This window comes from Peromyscus leucopus, chromosome 8b, assembly GCF_004664715.2.
Source record: "Peromyscus leucopus breed LL Stock chromosome 8b, UCI_PerLeu_2.1, whole genome shotgun sequence".
In the NCBI taxonomy this organism is placed as follows: Eukaryota; Metazoa; Chordata; class Mammalia; order Rodentia; family Cricetidae; genus Peromyscus; species Peromyscus leucopus.
Window position 1 is genome coordinate 2979094 of NC_051086.1, and position 18612 is coordinate 2997705.

General features: G+C 50.5%; 1 protein-coding gene across 3 annotated transcripts in view; it reads left to right on the forward strand.

The window, feature by feature from the left end:
- The window catches only part of Abca3 (ATP binding cassette subfamily A member 3), a 61440-nt gene extending 48016 nt beyond the window's left edge, over positions 1 to 13424 (forward strand). For all 3 annotated transcript variants that reach the window (XM_028853871.2, XM_037201427.1, XM_037201428.1), the window contains 12 exons: positions 624 to 897; positions 2405 to 2609; positions 2998 to 3217; positions 3494 to 3652; positions 5280 to 5452; positions 8134 to 8262; positions 8387 to 8581; positions 10586 to 10773; positions 11150 to 11320; positions 11582 to 11772; positions 11924 to 11997; positions 12467 to 13424. In XM_028853871.2, coding sequence (XP_028709704.1) covers positions 624 to 897; positions 2405 to 2609; positions 2998 to 3217; positions 3494 to 3652; positions 5280 to 5452; positions 8134 to 8262; positions 8387 to 8581; positions 10586 to 10773; positions 11150 to 11320; positions 11582 to 11772; positions 11924 to 11997; positions 12467 to 12598 — 2111 coding nt within the window. In that variant the 3' untranslated portion in view covers positions 12599 to 13424. The remainder of the gene's footprint in view (positions 1 to 623; positions 898 to 2404; positions 2610 to 2997; positions 3218 to 3493; positions 3653 to 5279; positions 5453 to 8133; positions 8263 to 8386; positions 8582 to 10585; positions 10774 to 11149; positions 11321 to 11581; positions 11773 to 11923; positions 11998 to 12466) is intronic.
- The last annotated feature ends 5188 nt before the right edge of the window (positions 13425 to 18612 follow it).

The following is an 18612-nucleotide window of genomic DNA, read 5'->3' on the forward strand; positions in this document are numbered from 1 at the left end:
GGCTCAGCAGTTAAGAGCACTGGCTGCTCTTCTAGAGGACCCGGGTTCAATTCCCAGCACCCACATGGCAGCTCACACCTGTCTATAACTCCAGTTCCAGGGGATCTGACACCCTCACACAGGCACACATGCAGACAAAACAAAATGCGGAAGCCCAGTGATCTTCGTATAACTTGTCTTTGTTTATAGGCTAGGCTGCTGATAGTGGCCTTCATGTCATGGGGTGCTTCCATCCAACACCTTGAAATTTAAAACTGCCTTGAGTCTCTGGTAGCCATAGATCAGTATTGCCCCAGGCTTAGAACTGCTGTGTTCTGGTTAAATGGAGTGTCCTGGAAGGTTTTCTCCCTTTATTGCTCCCTCCCACATTGTGACCAGCAACGCTGAGGTTCTGTGAACAGATTGATGACAAAAATGACCGAGTTTCTTCTTGGTAAATGGGTGATTATATCAGCAGTTGGGAAGCTGTCAGCACCATGGTGGACACTGCTGGCCCAGTGGAGGTCCCAGGAGCCCAGGGTCCCATCTCAACTGTGCCTGTGCTGAATCCCTGAGGGTCATTGGGATGATGATGATGCTCCTGTTTGTCCCACCCAGTACCCTGACACTGCATTACTCCACAGGTGACCTAGAGGAGTTCCTGGTTTTTAGGGCCTCAGTGGAAGGGGGCGGCTTTAATGAGAGGTGCCTGGTAGCAACATCCTTCAAAGATACGGGAGAGCGGACAGTGGTCACCGCCTTGTTCAACAACCAGGCCTACCACTCCCCAGCCACCGCCCTGGCCATCGTGGACAATCTTCTGTTCAAGCTGCTGTGTGGCCCTCGGGCCTCCATTGAGATCTCCAACTATCCCCAGCCCCGGAGCACCCTGCAAGTTGCCAAGGACCAGTTCAACGAGTACGTGTGCAGCTCACACACCATTCAGGTGTACCTCACCAGGACTGCCATTGGGACAGTGGCAGAACTAAGGCTTTGTAGATGGCAGAGTGGTGGTGTATTTACTCTTAGGTGCTGGTGTCTCTTGGTCAAGGTCACCTCAGCCCCTCAGTCTTTCCCATGTCAGCAAATCAGAACCCAAACACCTGTCCAACAGGGGCTGTGGTCTGCAGAGCTGGTGGGCATTTTTGCTTCTCTTCCTGGCAGGGTCCTTGGCAGTAGGGCAGGGGCTGCGCTTAGAGCTCAAGAAAGGCAATCGTACCCATTGGGCTACAGGCTGGAAGGCCCAAAGAGCAGGCTAAGGGGCACAGACTATTATGAGGATACCAGTTGTTCATGGAAATGTCACCCACAGCACACACCATACAGTCAGATGCTGGTTTGTGTGGCCAGAGGTGGCCCCTTCACCTCAGTGTCATTTTGTTAACCCTCCTTGTCCTCAGAGCAGTCCTGAACTCTCCGGCTGTCACTCTTTCTCCTGACTCTCAGCCCGTAAAACTGCTCAGCTGCTGTCTCCATAGAGCTTCCTGTTGTGGTTGTCATGAAATAGACGTGTATGGCACATGACCTGTCAGCACGTGTGTCTAGGGTCTGTCCATGGTCTGGCCTTTCTGTTCCCTCTTCCCCTGCCCTTCCTTTCTTTTCCTTGTCAAACACTTTTGGTTTGGGTTTTGTTTGTTTGTTTGTTTTTTGTTTTGTTTTGTTTTTTCAAGGCAGGGTTTCTCTATACATCAGCCCTAGCTGTCTTGGAACTCACTCTGTAGACCAGGCTGGCCTTGAACTCACAGACATCCACCCGCCTTTGCCTCCCAAATGCTGGAATTAAAGGCTAGTGCCAACACGCCTGGCAGGTTTTTGTTTTTTTGAGACAGGGTGTCACTATGTAGTTCTGGCTGTCCTGAAACTCACTATGTAGCCCAGGCTGGCCTCAAACTCAGAGATCTGCTGCTTCTGCCTCCCCAGTGTGGGGATTAAAAGTGTGCGCTATCACACCCAGCTTAATACTACTCTTTATCCCAATGCCATTTGTTGAGATGATCTGAAGATTTTAAGCCCTGAAGGAAAGCTTTCAGAGTTTGTTTCTAGAAGATATTGCTGCCAACTGGCTGTAAAACACAGGATGTAATAGGAAGGGGAATGTATCTACCACGGACGCCCAGGAACTTAACAGTGAGGTCTGGCTAGAGGTGACCAGAGAGCAGGGCAGGAGTTCCCAGCAGACAAAATGACAAACGCAAGTGCAAGTGTCCCTGAGTGCACAGAGACAGTGCTTTAGAAACTTACAGAAGAAGCCTGGGAGAGAATGCTGTCCTTGCTCATTCAGGACACCAGGAGGAGCCGTCCTCAGGGAGTGGGGTTCTTCCTATCCCCCTTGAGTGGTTTGGCCACTGTCCATGGATTTGGATGGTCATGACCAAGGGCTCGATCTTTCCCACTACCCAGACGCACTGTGCTCTGCCCTCCCCAGGGGCCGGAAGGGATTTGACATCGCCCTGAATTTGCTCATCGCCATGGCATTTCTGGCCAGCACGTTTTCTATCCTGGCAGTCAGTGAGAGAGCTGTCCGAGCCAAGCACGTTCAGTTTGTGAGCGGTGTCCGCGTGGCTACTTTCTGGCTTTCTGCTCTGCTGTGGGACCTCATCTCCTTCTTCATTCCCAGTCTACTACTTCTGGTGAGTGCTGGGTGTGCCACACCCTGCCCTGCACACCCTGCCCTGCACACCCAGGGAGCACACCTGGGGTCCCCTTACAAAGCCAGGACCAGCAGAGAAGGCCATCTAGCAGCTGAGTTCTGATCCAGAGGACAGTTGGAAATACCAGGTGTTTTCTTCCCTACCCTTTGATAGGCAGGGACTGGGCTAGCTATCCTGGTTCTAGCTCCGGTAACCAGGAAACTACTTCTTGCAGAGGTCCCAGGGTGACAGCCACAGTGGAGCCATTAGGTCTGGCATAGCCAGTCAGAGCCTCAGGACCACTGCATGATCCCATCATCCCTTTCCCTGACCCGGGGGAGCTTCCCACTGGCCTGTTCACTGGCCTGCCTCCTCTCTGCTGCTGCAGGTGGTGTTCCAAGCCTTCGACGTGCACGCCTTCACGAGGGACGGCCACCTGGGTGACTTGCTGCTGCTGCTCATGCTGTACGGCTGGGCCATCATCCCCCTCATGTACCTCATGAGCTTCTTCTTCTCGGCTGCGTCCACGGCTTACGCCAGGCTGACCATATTCAACATCCTGTCGGGCATTGCCACCTTCATCATCGTCACTATCATGCGCATCCCAGGTGGGAGACCGAATGGCACCCTAAGCCACAGGCCCCCCACTTAACCACTCTGTACCAGGAGACCCTGCTTAGCCAGCCACAGTGGTGGGAGGGTGTCTGGAGCATTCTCCCAGGGCCACACAAGGAGGGACCACTTTCCTTGGCCCAGCCTAGGCTAAATGCTATCTGCCAGTGCCTGATCCAGGGATAGCTGAGGCCTGACCTTCCTTTCCTGGCGCTGTCCTCAGGCAAGTGTATTGTGTCCGCCACCACTAACTTGTCTCTACCTCTTCACAGCTGTGAAATTAGTAGAACTTTCCAGAACCTTGGATCATGTGTTCTTGGTGCTGCCAAACCACTGCCTGGGCATGGCAGTCAGTAGCTTCTACGAGAACTATGAGACTCATCGGTACTGCACTTCCTCGAGGGTTGCTAGCCAATACTGCAAGAAGTACAGTGAGTGTCCAGATGGGTCCTCCTTCCAGTCTCACCCTGTACAGCCAGAGCTTCCCCGGGACTCGCCCAGCTAAGGGGCTTGTCGTAACCCTTTTTCTGCTCCCACTAACACCGTATCAGAGGCCGAGTAAGTTATAGATCAAAGAGGTTCTTACTGTCCTGCGACCCTCCAAGGACAAAGGCCCACTTCTGGCAATGGTCATCTTGCTCACAGAATCCCAAACGTGACCTGAGATGAGTTGGCTCTTATGTGTCCTCTGGTCTCTTAGAAAGCCACCAGGGTTCAGTTATGAGGCTTTGCCCTGTAGAATTTATTTAATGCTAATCACCTTTCAGAGGCCCCACTTTTGAATGCCACAGTTGGATTATATTTCCACCTTTAAAAAAATTATATGTATGAGTGTTCTGCCCACATGCATTGCCTGTGTACCACTTTCATGCTTGGTACCCAGAGGCAGAAAAGTTGGTTATGAACCACCATGTTGGTACTGGGAATTGAACCTGGGATTGAATCCTCTTCTGGAGGAGAAGCCAGTGCTCTTACCTGCTACACTGTCTCTCCAGCCCCAGATTTCCTCCTTCCCAATACCTCCCAAGAGGGATTGCATTCCAGCCATAACAGGGCTCCATATTCTGAGTCATCAGACTCTATCCACATTGCCTGCCCCTTACTCCTGCTTACATGTTCTGGGCCTGACTCTGGGCATCGATTTTCCCACGTGTCCTGGTGCCTTGCAGCTTCTAGAACAGAGCACCACAGCCTATAGTGTGATCAATAGACGCATGTCTTCTCATGAGGCTGGAAGCCATAAGTCCATAGTTAAGGTGCAGGCAATGCCATGCCCCTCCAGAGGCTGAGGAGGATCTATCCTTCTCTGTCCGCTCTCCATGATCCCACAGGTTCCTGGGCTGTGGCTTTCATCTCTGTCTATGCCCAGCCTCCTCCCTGTGTCTCTGGGTTTCACATTCCCTGTCTTTCTCTTACAAGGACATGTCACTGGATGTGGGCTAACCCTAAATCCAGCATCTCCCCCTTAGGTCTTAACTAGTGATCTCTTCAAATGTATCATTTCTTAACAAAGTCACATTTACAGATTAAGAGTTAGACCTATTCGGGGTAGAGGCTTTTGTACCTGGACCGGTCTCCATTATACATCATCTCCTTATGCTCAGCAGTCATATGGACAGAGCCCTACACACCCTCAGGCAAAAGTGCGGTCTCTTCCCTCCCTTGCTGAGCATTACCCTAGGACAGGGCTTGTGAATGCCTGCCCCATCTCTAAACTTGAATGCCTGGATATGATTAGGGCATCTTAACATCTCTGCCCAGTCTCAACTCAAGGTAATGTGATTAGCAGACAAAGTTGTAATTTGCGATTGGGCCCTTGTCACAGGTGTGCAAGGGACACCTCACATGGCAAAATTCTTCCAGAAATTTTACCCAGAAAGTACCTAGACTCTTGTTTGACATTGACAAACACAAGGCATGCCCTCAAGAATTGGAGCATAGAGCCTTGATAGAGGGTGTGGGCATCTGTGTGGCTTGGGGGGCTAAGGACAGGGCCAGGGTCTGGGAAAGGAGAGGGTACTCAGCAGGTGGCCCAGCCTTGCTCCTTGCCCTGCACAGACATCCAGTACCAGGAGAACTTCTATGCCTGGAGCACCCCAGGAGTTGGCAAGTTTGTGACCTCCATGGCTGCCTCAGGGTGCATCTACCTCACCCTGCTCTTCCTCATTGAGACCAACCTGCTGTGGAGACTGAGGACCTTCATCTGTGCCTTCCAGAGGAGGTGGACTCTGGTGAGTGGCTCCTGGAAGCTCAGGAATGCTGATAGATGAGCCCCACATCTGCCATGGACCCAAGACAGTGAAGGACCGCCCTGTGAGCCCAACCTTGGAGCTTATGTGCCTTGAACATCCCTCCCATTTGTCACACTGCCTCCTGGCCAACACAGTGTTGGCTGCCTGGCGAGGCCAGATCCACGTACACGGTCACAGCTCGGGGAGGGGACTCAGCACTCATTATTCAAGGTCTGCCGTAAAACCTGGGATCCTGATGCTGTGGCAGCCTAGCAGAATCAGTACCTGAGCCATTTGAGGTGCCCAGCTGGACGGCGTCTGCTCCACTTGTTATCACACACACACACACACACACACACACACACACACACACATACACTTTTGAAACAGGGTTTCTCTGTGTAGCCCTGGATGTCCTGGAACTCACTCTGTAGACTAAGCTGGCCTCAAACTCAGAGATCTGCCTGACTCTGCCTCCCGAGTGCTGGGATTAAAGGCGTGCACCACCGCCGCCCAGCTCAAATATTCATTTTTCATTAATTAATTAATTAATTAATTAATTAATCAGTATGTAGGTGTGTGAGTGTGGAGATTAGAAGACAGCTTGTGGGAATTGATTCTGTCCTTCTGCCATGTGGCTCCCAGGGCTGGAACTTGGCTGTCAGGCTTAACAGCAGGCGTCTCTACCCACTGAGCGACCTCACAGACCCTCCACAGTCAGTGTTTCAGATGGTCCCTACAGTCAGTGTTTCAGATGATGGACCCTACAGTCAGTGTCTCAGATGACCCTACAGTCAGTGTTTCAGATGACCCTACAGTCAGTGTTTCAGATGACCCTACAGTCAGTGTTTCAGATGACCCTACAGTCAGTGTTTCAGATGGTCCCTACAGTCAGTGTTTCAGATGATGGACCCTACAGTCAGTGTCTCAGATGACCCTACAGTCAGTGTCTCAGATGACCCTACAGTCAGTGTTTCAGATGACCCTACAGTCAGTGTTTCAGATGACCCTACAGTCAGTGTCTCAGATGACCCTACAGTCAGTGTCTCAGATGGACCCTACAGTCAGTGTCTCAGATGACCCTACAGTCAGTGTTTTAGATGGACTCCAAGGCTTCATTCCCTCCCTCACATGAACAAGAACAAAGTCTATTCAGATCTCATTGGGCATCCAGATGAACCTGAATTGAACTGACTTCTCAGAAACATTACAACTTCTCCCCAATGAGTTCTCCCCACAGGTTCCAGTCTTCCCAGACAGATGCAGTGGTGCATGCCCATAGTCTTGGCTACTCAGGAAGGCAGAGCAAGAGGATTACTTGAGCTCAGTGGTTGAGGCTAGCATGGACAACATAGCAACACACATCTCTTTAAAGAAAATGAAACAACCAGCTGACAAGGTGTTTCAGAGGGTAAGAGTGCTTGCCACATAAGCCTGACAGCTTGAATTTGACCCCTGGAACTCATGCTAGAAGAGAGAACCAAGTCCTTTGGGCTGGAAAATGGCTTAGCAATTAAGAACACATACTGCGGGCTGGAGAGATGGCTCAGTGGTTAAGAGCACTGACTGATCTTCCAGAGGTCCTGAGTTCAATTTCCAGCAACCACATGGTGGCTCACAACCATCTGTAATGACATCTGGTGCCCTCTTCTGGCCTGCAGTCATACATGCTGTATACATAATAAATAAATAAATCTTAAAAAAAAAAAAAAAACAAAAAAAAACAAACATACTGACTGCCCTTGCAACGAACCCCAGTTCATTTCTGGCACCCACGTTAGTTAGATGTCTAACAATCAGCTACCCAGAACTGTAGCTCCAGGGTATCTGACACCTCAGACCTCTGGGGCACTTCACTCGTGTGCGCACACACACACACACACACACACACACACACACACACACACACACACAATTACAATTGTAATTTTAAAACAGAAAAGGGCTGGGGATGGCTCAGTGGCGCTGAGCACTTGCTGCTCTCCTGGAGGACCCAGCTTCAGTTAGCAGCATCTGTGTGGTGGCCCGCAGCTGTCACTTCATTCCCAAGAACCGCAGCGCTGACGCAGGCACTGCTGTCATGTGGTGCAGGGATATACATGCGAGCAAAACAGAACCATACATGTAAAATACATTTTTAAAAATTGTTTAGGCCAGGCGGTGGTGGCGTACACCTTTAATCCCAACACTTGGGAGGCAGAGCCAGGCAGATCTCTGTGAGTTCAAGCCCAGTCTGGTCTACAGAGCGAGATCCAGGACAGGTTCCAAAACTACACAGAGAAACCCTGTCTCGAAAAAAAAAAATTGTTTCAAAAAAAAAAAATAGCTGTAACTCCAGTTCCATGGGATTCGGTGCCCTCTTCTGGCCTCCACAGACACTAGGCATGCGTGAGGTACACAGACACACATGCAGACAAACAACCATACACATAATAAAAGTAAATTGGAAAAAAAAAAAAAAAAACCCTCTTCTTCACATCACTCTGATTATGGTTTTCTCCCTGAGTTCCACACAGTTCTTGTGTAGATCTGAGCCTCTAAGCCCTCCTGCCTCTTGTGAAAGAATGTCTATGTGAGGGCAGAGGTGAAAAGTCCCCTCATTTCCCATGTGGACATTGGCTCCCATCCTTCCTTCCATGGGGCTGGAATTCACATGTGTAGTATTCATCTTAAATAATCAGGCAGAATTGCAGAACCGGACATCAGTGCTTCCTGAGGACCAAGATGTAGCTGACGAGAGGAGCCGCGTCCTGGTCCCCAGCTTGGACTCCATGCTTGACACACCACTCATCATCAATGAGCTCTCCAAGGTAACACAAGCTCTGCCCTCCACCCAGCTGGCCCCAGTGCCCCAGACGCTAGCAGGGGCTAGAGGCCAGGGACCTGGCTTATCTTCAGCTCCTCACCCGGGGCTTTCTTGCTGGCATCTTGCAGGTGTATGACCAGCGAGCACCGCTCCTTGCCGTGGACAGGATCTCCCTTGCGGTCCAGAAAGGGGAGTGCTTTGGCCTGTTAGGTTTCAATGGAGCTGGAAAAACCACAACGTTCAAAATGCTGACTGGGGAGGAGACCATCACCTCAGGGGATGCCTTTGTTGGGGGTTACAGCATCAGTTCCGATATCGGGAAGGTGGGTGCAGCAGGGATGCCCTACTGGTCTGAAGCAGGCAAGACAAGGACTACCCAAGAGGCTGGATAGACTTGTCTCTGGCTCACAGTAGGCAGGGCAGTATTTGTGGACATCAGGACCAGGCTTAAACAGGTGACAGAGGAAAGAAATGCTGGTCAAAGGAACGTAACTCAGCTGTCTGTCCACCCAACACGTCTGTGTCTAGGACACAGACATATGGTTTGAAAGTCCAGAGAAATGGAAGGAGGCCGGGAAGGCCCAGGGCCCATCCAGCTTCTTACTCATCAGGCTGAAGCCACAGTGAGGCTGGACCAGGTACAGCCCACATGTTCCCTAATGCCTGGAGATAGTATAAAAGGCCCTGTGTGTCAAGCAGAGCAGAAGACAGAAAAGGGCTGATGTAAGCCTGGTGGTGGACTCCTCTTCTGAGCTGCTGGCAGGGAATGCTGGACTGGAAGAAGGGCTCATCCCAGGATTCTGAGAGCTGAATACTGTGTCCAGGTGTACGAGCAGAGCAAGCAACCAGGCATGACCAGAATTTGCAGGCACAGCACTCAAGGAATGAACAAATTCAGATTTCTTTTTTTCCCCTAGATTTATTTATTTTATGTGTATGAGTGTTTTGCCTGTATTTGTGTATACTATGTGCATATGCCAGGCCCCATGGAGGTCAGAAAAGGGTGTTGGACCCTCTGGAACTGGAGTCACAGATGTTTATTAACCACTGTGTGGGTGCTGGGAACCAAATCCACCACTCTAGAAGGGCAACAAGTGTTCTTAACCACTAGGCTCTCTCTCCAGCACCCAAACTCAGATTTAAGATTTTCAGTTACCTGGCCAAGATTATAATAATAACTTAATATTTTAAGGATTAGAAATTGCTGGACACAGTGGCGCATACCTTCGATCCCAGCACTCAGGAGACAGAGGCAGGTGGATCTCTGTGAATTTGAGACCAGCCTGGTCTACATAGTGAGTTCCAGGACAATCACAGCTACATAGAGAGACCGTCTCAAAAAAATCAAAAAATTTAAAAAATGGATTAGAAATGTATACACGAGTGATCTTGCGGTGATCCACATCTGATCTGAAAATAAAGGGAAGGATGAGAGGTGGTGCTAGAAACACCCGAGGTCCAGCAGGAAAGGAGCAGTGTGGAGGGGCTAAGCCAAAAGCTAAGAGTTGTTCCAAATCCAGTAAAAGCAGACTGGACTTCCAAGGAGGAGACTCTCTGGAGTCTTCAAGTCTAGGCACACCGGCCCCAGCCAGTGGAAGGTGGGGGGGGGGACACAAATGGCACCCAGCTCACTCACACCAGAGCCTGGAGAGACCTGTTGCATCCTGGCTTTTCTGCATCGGGGCACTTGCTGAGACACCTCTGAGAAGTGATCCCCACTACAAGAGTATTACCAATGAGCACTTCTTATTAGGAGAAGAAAGACTCTAGAACATTAGATGCTTGTTACTACCTGATGAATGAGGGAGTATGTGATCACAATTGTCTATAAAGTTTTATGTGGTGACCATTTGTATAATAATGAAACCATTCTCCCTCCTCCTCTTTTTTTTTTCTTTTTTGGTTTTTCGAGACAGTGTTTCTCTGTTACCCTGGCTGTCCTGGAACCCACTTTGTAGACCAGGCTGGCCTTGAACTCACAGAGAAACACCTGTCTCTGTTTCCTGAGTGCTGGTTTTAAAGGCATGTGCTACCATGCCCAGCTAATCAAACCATTCTTAGCTAACTGCCCCCACAGTTGTCTGTCACTGGGCTCCCAGCTAGACCACTTGCTGGCCTGTCTGGGTCCTTTGGGAGCCTCCCTATGACAGCCAGCCCTTCCTGGAGAGCTTCAGCTGTAGTCAGCCACCAGGGCCTAATCACTACTCCTTGGACAACCCTGGACAGACTCAGTTGGGCAGTAGACGAAGACCAGGCATAGAAGCAGGCACCAAGGCAGAGGAGAGGACCTCTCTAACCTTTCCCTCCCACACCATATTCCAATCTAGGTACGGCAGCGGATGGGCTACTGCCCCCAGTTTGATGCACTGCTAGATCACATGACTGGCAGGGAGATGCTGGTCATGTATGCACGGCTCCGAGGCATCCCAGAGCGCCTCATCAGTGCCTGTGTGGAGAATACTCTGCGGGGTCTGCTCCTAGAGCCGCATGCCAACAAACTAGTCAAGACTTACAGGTACGACCTAAACTTAGTCTCTGTTCCTATGAGATCAGCCCTGGCTCTTTTCAAAGTAGTTTAGGGTCTCCTTATCATAGAGCTCAAGGCCAATGACTTCAGAATCAGACTGGATTTGATAGCACGACTTAGACCTTACCATATGAGAGGACTTTCCTGTCCTTTCCTGCCGAGACAAGCTGACTGGCCATGTCAAGGACCCCTGGGCACAGTTCCCTCCAGGGTCTCCCCTATGCAGTGGGCTTTCTAGTACTACTCACCCCTTTCCTCTCACCTAGGATGCTCTAGAGTCACTGAGTGTGGGCCTTTGCTGGAAGCCAGAGTATTCATGTTAATTACTGATCTTGCCTCCCACCTGTCACCCATCCACCTCCAGTGGCGGTAACAAACGCAAGCTGAGCACCGGCATTGCCCTCATCGGAGAGCCTGCAGTCATCTTCTTAGATGAACCATCCACTGGCATGGACCCTGTGGCCCGGCGCCTGCTGTGGGACACTGTGGCCCGGGCCCGGGAGTCTGGCAAGGCCATTGTCATCACCTCCCACAGGTAGAGCTTGGGCATCTGTGGGTCAGGGGCAGAGCTGGAAGAGGTGGCTGGGGTGGGACCAGGTGAGTAGAAGATATGGCAGCAGCTAGTGCAAGGTCAGCCAGGACATTTCCCAGGCTCTGCCTGTGGGTGCATCCAGCATGGGGAATCAGGAATGGCCTGGTCTGGGCATAGGTACCCTCCTGTCTGCACAAGCCTTTGACATTCAGGGTGAGCATCAGCCTCCTCCAGCACCGTCTCAGGCTTTCTCCTTTTCCCCAGTATGGAGGAGTGTGAAGCCTTATGTACCCGGCTGGCCATCATGGTTCAGGGCCAGTTCAAGTGCCTGGGCAGCCCACAACACCTCAAGAGCAAGTTTGGCAGTGGCTACTCCCTGCAGGCCAAGGTCCGGAGTGAAGGGAAGCAAGAAGTACTAGAGGAGTTCAAGGCATTTGTGGACCTGACCTTCCCAGGTGTGTGATTCAGGTGCAGGATGGGGCCTGGGCCCGTCTGGGCATGTTAGCTGCTGCACAGAATTTATCCTACATGCCTGACCCCTTGACAAGGACCCCAGGCCATCCTCTCTAGCCTGACCTACATGAGAATATGCTCTCTTCTGTACAGGCAGCATCCTAGAAGATGAGCACCAAGACATGGTCCACTATCATTTGCCTGGCTGTGACCTCAGCTGGGCCAAGGTGAGTGCAGGCCCTAGAATCCTACAGGGTGCTAATAGCGACTAAGGGGGACCTTGTAGGACTCCCCGCTCTATGGTAATTCCAGGCTCTTTCCTGGGTAGAGTCACTGTCTAATTTTCTTCTACCACTCACCTTTACATCTGATGGGCTTCAGTTTTTATATGTAAAATACTTGGGGTTGAAGAAAGAAGTGTTTGCATGAAAGGAAACTGGCCCCAGAGATGGGACACAGTTTGCCCAAGGCCATGCTCTGAGATGACAGCGAAGCCTTGGCTCCCACCTCGTTGCCCTGCACAGCCATCGTTGTCTCCCCAGCATTGCTGACCTTGTGGGAGTGACCTCTCCAGGGGCTCTAGGACAACACTGGGGAATGGTGGGGTGAAGTCTAACCTCCCATTACCTCCCATTACCAGAGGACTCACTATCAGGGCCCTGGGCTCTCTTACCAGTAGCTTTTCTGTTTCAAAAGGTGTTTGGTATCCTGGAGAAAGCCAAGGAGAAGTATGGAGTGGACGATTACTCTGTGAGCCAGATCTCACTGGAGCAAGTCTTTCTGAGCTTTGCCCACCTGCAGCCCCCCACCACTGAGGATGGGCGATGAGGAGCTTGCTGCTGCCTTCAGAGCACCAGGCATGGAGGGGCGAGTCAGTGCTCAGCTGTGCATCCTCTCCCTCCTAGTTTCTCTTTTCTTTAATTTTTAATCACTCTTTTCTATGATGGACATGAAAAAAATCAAGGCGATATGCACAAAACAGACCGAGTGTGTCTGTCAGGACCTGCAGGCAGGAATCAGCACGCAGATTTCCACTCCTGAAGGCAGACTCTGGACCGCACAGTCCCAGACCCAGAGCCCACTCCACAGTGCACACAGCTAGGCCTTGGTCTATGTGTGGAGAGCCGTCCCAGGTGGCGCTGCAGCTAACCTGGGGGCGGGACTTCTTCCCAGTGCTTGTCCAGAAAGCCCCCAGGGACCTGTCCATGTTTACATATGACTGTAAGCTCCCCAGGGAGGAAAAAGAAAGCCAACAGGTTTGAGCAGCAACAAGGACTTCCAGGCTGCTGTGAATGAGCAGAATCGTTGCAGATAACTTCATGAAGGGAAGATGCTGGCTGTGACCAGGTGCTGAGACCTTGGCTCCCAGCGCAGCTGTGGAGGCACCCTTGGGTGTCAATGTTCCTTGGGGTATGGACACTGCACCAGGCTGAACTGATCCTGAACCAGATGTCATCCCACAGAGCATCTGCAGCACAAGAGGTGTGGCCAGACTTGAAGCACAGTTCTTTGTTCCCAGCTCTGTGCCTTCAACAGAAGTTACCCGCCACAGGACAGTCAGGGACCACTACAGGGCTGAGTGGTGTCATCTCTTGAGGATACACTTAAGCATATTGTGATTCTATAGAAAATAAAGGCTAAGGGGACATGATCAGTCTTTGAGTCATAAATATGGTATAAGGAGGGGTCATGGGACTAGATCACTACACCAGGATCCCATATTCAAATGTGGCTCTCATATCAAGTTTCAAACAAGAGCAGGACTTAGCTTTTCCTGACAGAGAGGAAGCCTACAGGATCCGCTGCTCTGAGGTAAAGGGAGAGGCATGCATCACTGACTTGCCTTGGGATAAAACACTTGGCAAAAGCAGTTTGAGGAGGGTGTATTCTGGCTCCTGGCTCAAGGGTACAGGATCACAGGGAGGAAGTCGTGGTGCTGGGCTTGGAGTGATGGCAGGCCATGCCATATCTGCAGGCAGGAAAGCTGGTTGGTGCTCGCCACTCTTCAGTCCAGGACCCTAGCCCATGGAATGCCACCACCCACATTTCTTGTAGCTCAGTCTGCCAAGGCATGGGCAGGCAACGGGGGTAGATGAGAAAGGTAAACTGCAGGCGAGGTCAGTCTTTCCACCTCAATTAACACAATCTAGAAACTCCCTCACATGCCCAAACACTTGTTACTGTGGTCATTCTAAATCCCATCAACTTGGTAATCATCAGCCATCACAATGGACAAAGGCAAATAAAAAGTGGGTCCCAAGCCGGCGGTGGTGGCGCACGCCTTTAATCCCAGCACTTGGGAGGCAGAGCCAGGCAGATCTCTGTGAGTTCGAGGCCAGCCTGGACTAAGTTCCAGGAAAGGCGCAAAGCTACACAGAGAAACCCTGTCTCGAAAAAAACCAAAAAAAAAAAAAAAAAAGAAAAAGAAAAAAGAAAAGTGGGTCCCATCTACATCCAAGAAAACAATATGGGCTGGTGTAAGACATCTCCAGTTCCAACATCAAAAAGAAAAATTCCAGAAGTTTCTTCAACACAAGTCCCTTTTTATTTATGTGCTATTGCTTCTTACAGTTTTCTAAAATATTGAGTCAACACTTCTGCATTTTACATCCTTCTGGAATGTTTTAGAAAGACTGTGCTTTTCCGAAGTCATGGCCGCAGGACAGTCGGGAACCACTGTAGCACTGAATGGCCATCTCTTGGGTAAACATCATGGCTATCCAGAAAAGAACTGCGGGGACATGGACGGACGGACGGCCAGTCTGAGTGCCACAGGCAGTGGGGAGCCGTGGAGCTTGATCGCTGTCTGTCTTCATTACGTTTCTCATTGCTGTGGTAAACCATGCTGACAAAAGCTACAAAAGGAGGAACAGCTCCTGTCAGCTCACAGCTCCAGGCTCCAATCCCTCAGGTCAAGGAGGTCACGGCCCAGGAGCTAGGAGTTGGTCTCGTTGCCTCTGCAGTCGGAAAGGAAACGCAGAGAGCGGCCACTGCTTGTGCTCAGCTCACCTTTGTGTTTTGTTGTTGTCGTTTTGGATTTTTTGGTTTTTTGAGACAGGGTTTCTCTGTGTAGTCCTGGCTGTCCTGGATCTCGCTCTGTAGACCAGGCTGGCCTCGAATTCACAGAGATCTGCCTGTCTCTGCCTCCCGAGTGCTTGGATTAAAGGCATATGCCACTGCCGCCCCTTTGTGTTTTTTAAAATTAGTCCAGGATCCAGCCGTAGGTAATGGTGCACCCACCTGGGTAGGCCTTCCCCACCTCAGCTAACCTAATTAAGAAAACCCTCTGTAGTTATGCCCAGAAGTCCATCTCCCAGGTGATGTACTCATCACCAGTTGACAACTGAGAGTGTCTTAGTTAGGGTTTCTAATGCTGTCAAGAGACACCATGACCATGGCAAATCTTTTTTTTTTTTCTTTTTTGGTTTTTCAAGACAGAGTTTCTCTGTGTAGTCTTAACTGTCTAGAACTTGCTTTGTAGTCCAGGCTGTCTTCGAACTCACAGAGATCACCCTGCCTCTGCCTCCCAAGTGCTGGGATTAAAGGCATGTGCTGTCAGTTTAAAAAGGAAGTGTTTTAGTGATTTTCTTTCTCTTTCATCTCCACGCCCCCCCCCCATTTTTTAAAGTATGCAGAAAGGTGTTTAGGCCTAGATAGGCCTGGATGAAGATACTATATATATGTCCACCTGTGAAATAGGCCTGCTTCAATACACATGGAGACATCTGTCCTCTCAAAGACAGGGTAAAGCTTCCAGCAGAGGGCTTATGTGAGGACTGTAGCAACCACAATGCTTTTGTGAACCTAGTTTCTTTTCCATTGCTGATAAAATACTCTGACTAAAAATCATTTAAGAGATGGGATTTCTCTGGCTTTACACTTCAAAGTCACAACCCATCATTAAGGGAGTGAGAGCAGGAACTCTAGAAACCATAGAGGATTGCTTGTTGGCTTACTTTACAGTTTACTCATCGGCTCATGCTTATATTTCCCCCCCAGGGTTTCTCTGTGTAGCCCTGGCTATTCTAGAACTCACTCTGTAGACCAGGCTGGCCTCAAACTCAGAGATTCACTTGCCTCTGCCTCCCAAGTGCTGGGACTAAAGGTGGGCACCATCACTGCCCAGTACTTAGCTAGATTTTTAACACAGCCCAGGATGACCTACCTGAGGAATGGTGCTGCCCACAGCAGACTGGGCCCTCCTGTAACAAGACAATCCCTCACCAACATGTCCACAGATCAGCCTGATCTAGGCAATAACTCAACTGAGGCTTCTCAGATAACTCTAGACTGTGTCAAGTTGACAATTAAGGTTAACCAGATAAAGATGATCCACAGCTATGTAAAGAAGGTATGTGTAAACCAGGTGCACACCTTTAATCCCAGCACTCAGGAGACGGGGCAGGAGGATCTCTGTGAGTTTGAGGCCAGCCTAAAAAAAAAAAAAAAGACCTTAGGTGAGCCAGGTGGTGGTGCCTTTAGTCCCACCTCCGGCAAGTGGATCTCTGTGAGTTCAAGACCAGCCTGGCCTAAACAGTGGGTTTCAGGACAGCCAGGAGAAAGCAAGACTAAGAGCAGCAGGAAGGGTTTGCATGACCCCACTGGGGACAGGGCTGGGTTCTCAACAGCAGCGCCTAGAGCAGGCCTCAGGAACCTGTCTCCATTGGCTTGTTTTGAGCTATGCAGTTGTGAGGAATAGCAAAGAATGGAGCTGTGGAGGTCGCAGACAGGGGTCTAGCCTGTCCCTTTCACGTCCATTTCCTCCCAGACCAGTAAGGCCCAAGCTGTTTTCAGGTGGCTGCTGTACTTGGCTGCCTAGCTCTTCCTGGGGACCCAGGAGACAAGGCTGTTTCCTCTGCTCCCCATGGCCTGACTCAGGGTCCCCCGTCCAAGAGCAGGTCCTGTGGGACGGCCGCCATGTTTCCTCATTTAGTCCCCTATGCCCAACAGGGTGGCTCAGCTGTCGCTGCATGTAGGACGTGTTGGGTAAGATGTAAGAGGAGAGGAAGCCCCAATGTGGGCAAGACTGCAGCCAAGCCCCTCACTGCTTTTCTGGGTTTGAAGGGAAAGGGCTGCTAGGTATGGTGACACACACCTGGAATCGCACCACTGGGGAAGCAGAGGCAGGGGGATTCCCAGAAATCTGAAGCCAGCCTTGGCTACATGGTGAATGTCACAACAGCAAGGGCTACATAGTAAGAGCCTGTCTAAAACAGATAATAGATCATAAACAGGAGGAACTGTCCCCATCCTACACATCATGGTTACAAGTATCAGAAATTACAGACCACTGGCTTAAAACAGAAGTTTATTTTTAGCCATTCATAAAACGTGGAGAAGGCAGTGCACAGCTGTCACCCTCAGGATCTCGGGCCAGGCTCCATCCATTCACCATGTCTGCCATTCCAGTGATGGCCTCCCTCTCTTACTTACCTCCCCTGGTCTAGAATCTGCAGAATTACCTCCCCTGGTCTAGAATCTGCAGGAAATGGGGAGGAGTTCAGAAGAAGGCACACTCCCTTGACCCCAAACTTTCAGCACCTTCAGGACATCACTCACCATGTATCTGGCATTGTCCAAAGCATAAACATTCATCTACACACATACACAGGAACCCAAATCTCAAGACATATCCAGCAGTCTCTAACAGAGAGGGCAGGGAACACTGTCCACTGAGTTGGTGACACAGTGCTAGGTTGGGTCCCTTCTCACCTGACATGTCCTCCTGGCCTGGACTTGAGACAGACTGACAGAGAACTGAAGCTGTGAGACCAGGCCTGAAGAGCAGGGACAGCCTTCCTTCTCAACACATAGAGCTGCCCAGGCTCTGCTCCTGGGGCACTGCCCACACCCCACAAACACTTGTATCCAATTCCTGCAAGGTGAGAGTACTTTATCACCTGGCTATGACTGGTCATCCTGGCCATTCTCACGGATGCCTTACCCCAAGCTCAGCTGAAACGTCAGCTCAAGGCTCTGCATCCAGCCCCAGGCTGAACAGACCATATCCACCCCACCCCATGAGAGCACCCTGGAAAGGCACCTCAGATATATCTTTGAATTCTTGGCAGAAATGGACACATAACCTTACAATGAAGATGAACAGGATCCCAAGCCTCCAGTTTGGAACACCTGGGTTATTCCAAAGGGCATCCTGTTCCAGAATCCAGAAGGAGCCACTAAGGAGGACTCAGATCCTTGGAGTCATCCCTTACAGTGAAAACCTGGAACTGTGGAGGTTGCTCACAAATACAAACTTGAAGTTCACCTACATCAGCTTCCTAGTAGCCCTTTCAGCTAATTCTGGCCATCAAGAACTTGCCCATCACATCTTCCCCCACTCTATTCTTCCTAAGTCAGGTACTAGGCCTTGGTGACTCTTCTTCAGTCTGCATGTCACCAGTCGTCTCCCTTTTCTCCATCTTGGCATGGCACTCCCTCCCTTGACACAACTTGGGCCTATCCAAAGCTGATCAAACCTCCACCACAGCCCAAGTTGGCTCCGACCTTAGCAGTTTTGAAGCTGCCTTCAAGGTTGGTCATCTCAGAGGTCATCAAGCCTGGGGAAATGCTCTGCCTTAATATGAGTACACTCTCAAGATTAAAATGGTCTTGACATCACCAGCAGGTGACCTTGAACTTGAGAAGGGAAGAAAGAGAGCTCAGAATACTGGCCAGGGCTTACATCATTCCTGAACTATGGCCAGGTACTCATGTTTCCTCCAGCAGAGCAGGGCCAAGGATGCCCTGGGTCCCTGGAAACCCCAGTTCAGTGGCCTTTCACCACTTTGGCCTCAGTAGGTTAGCAACAGGCTGGGAAAAGGGATTCTAGGACAAGAAAG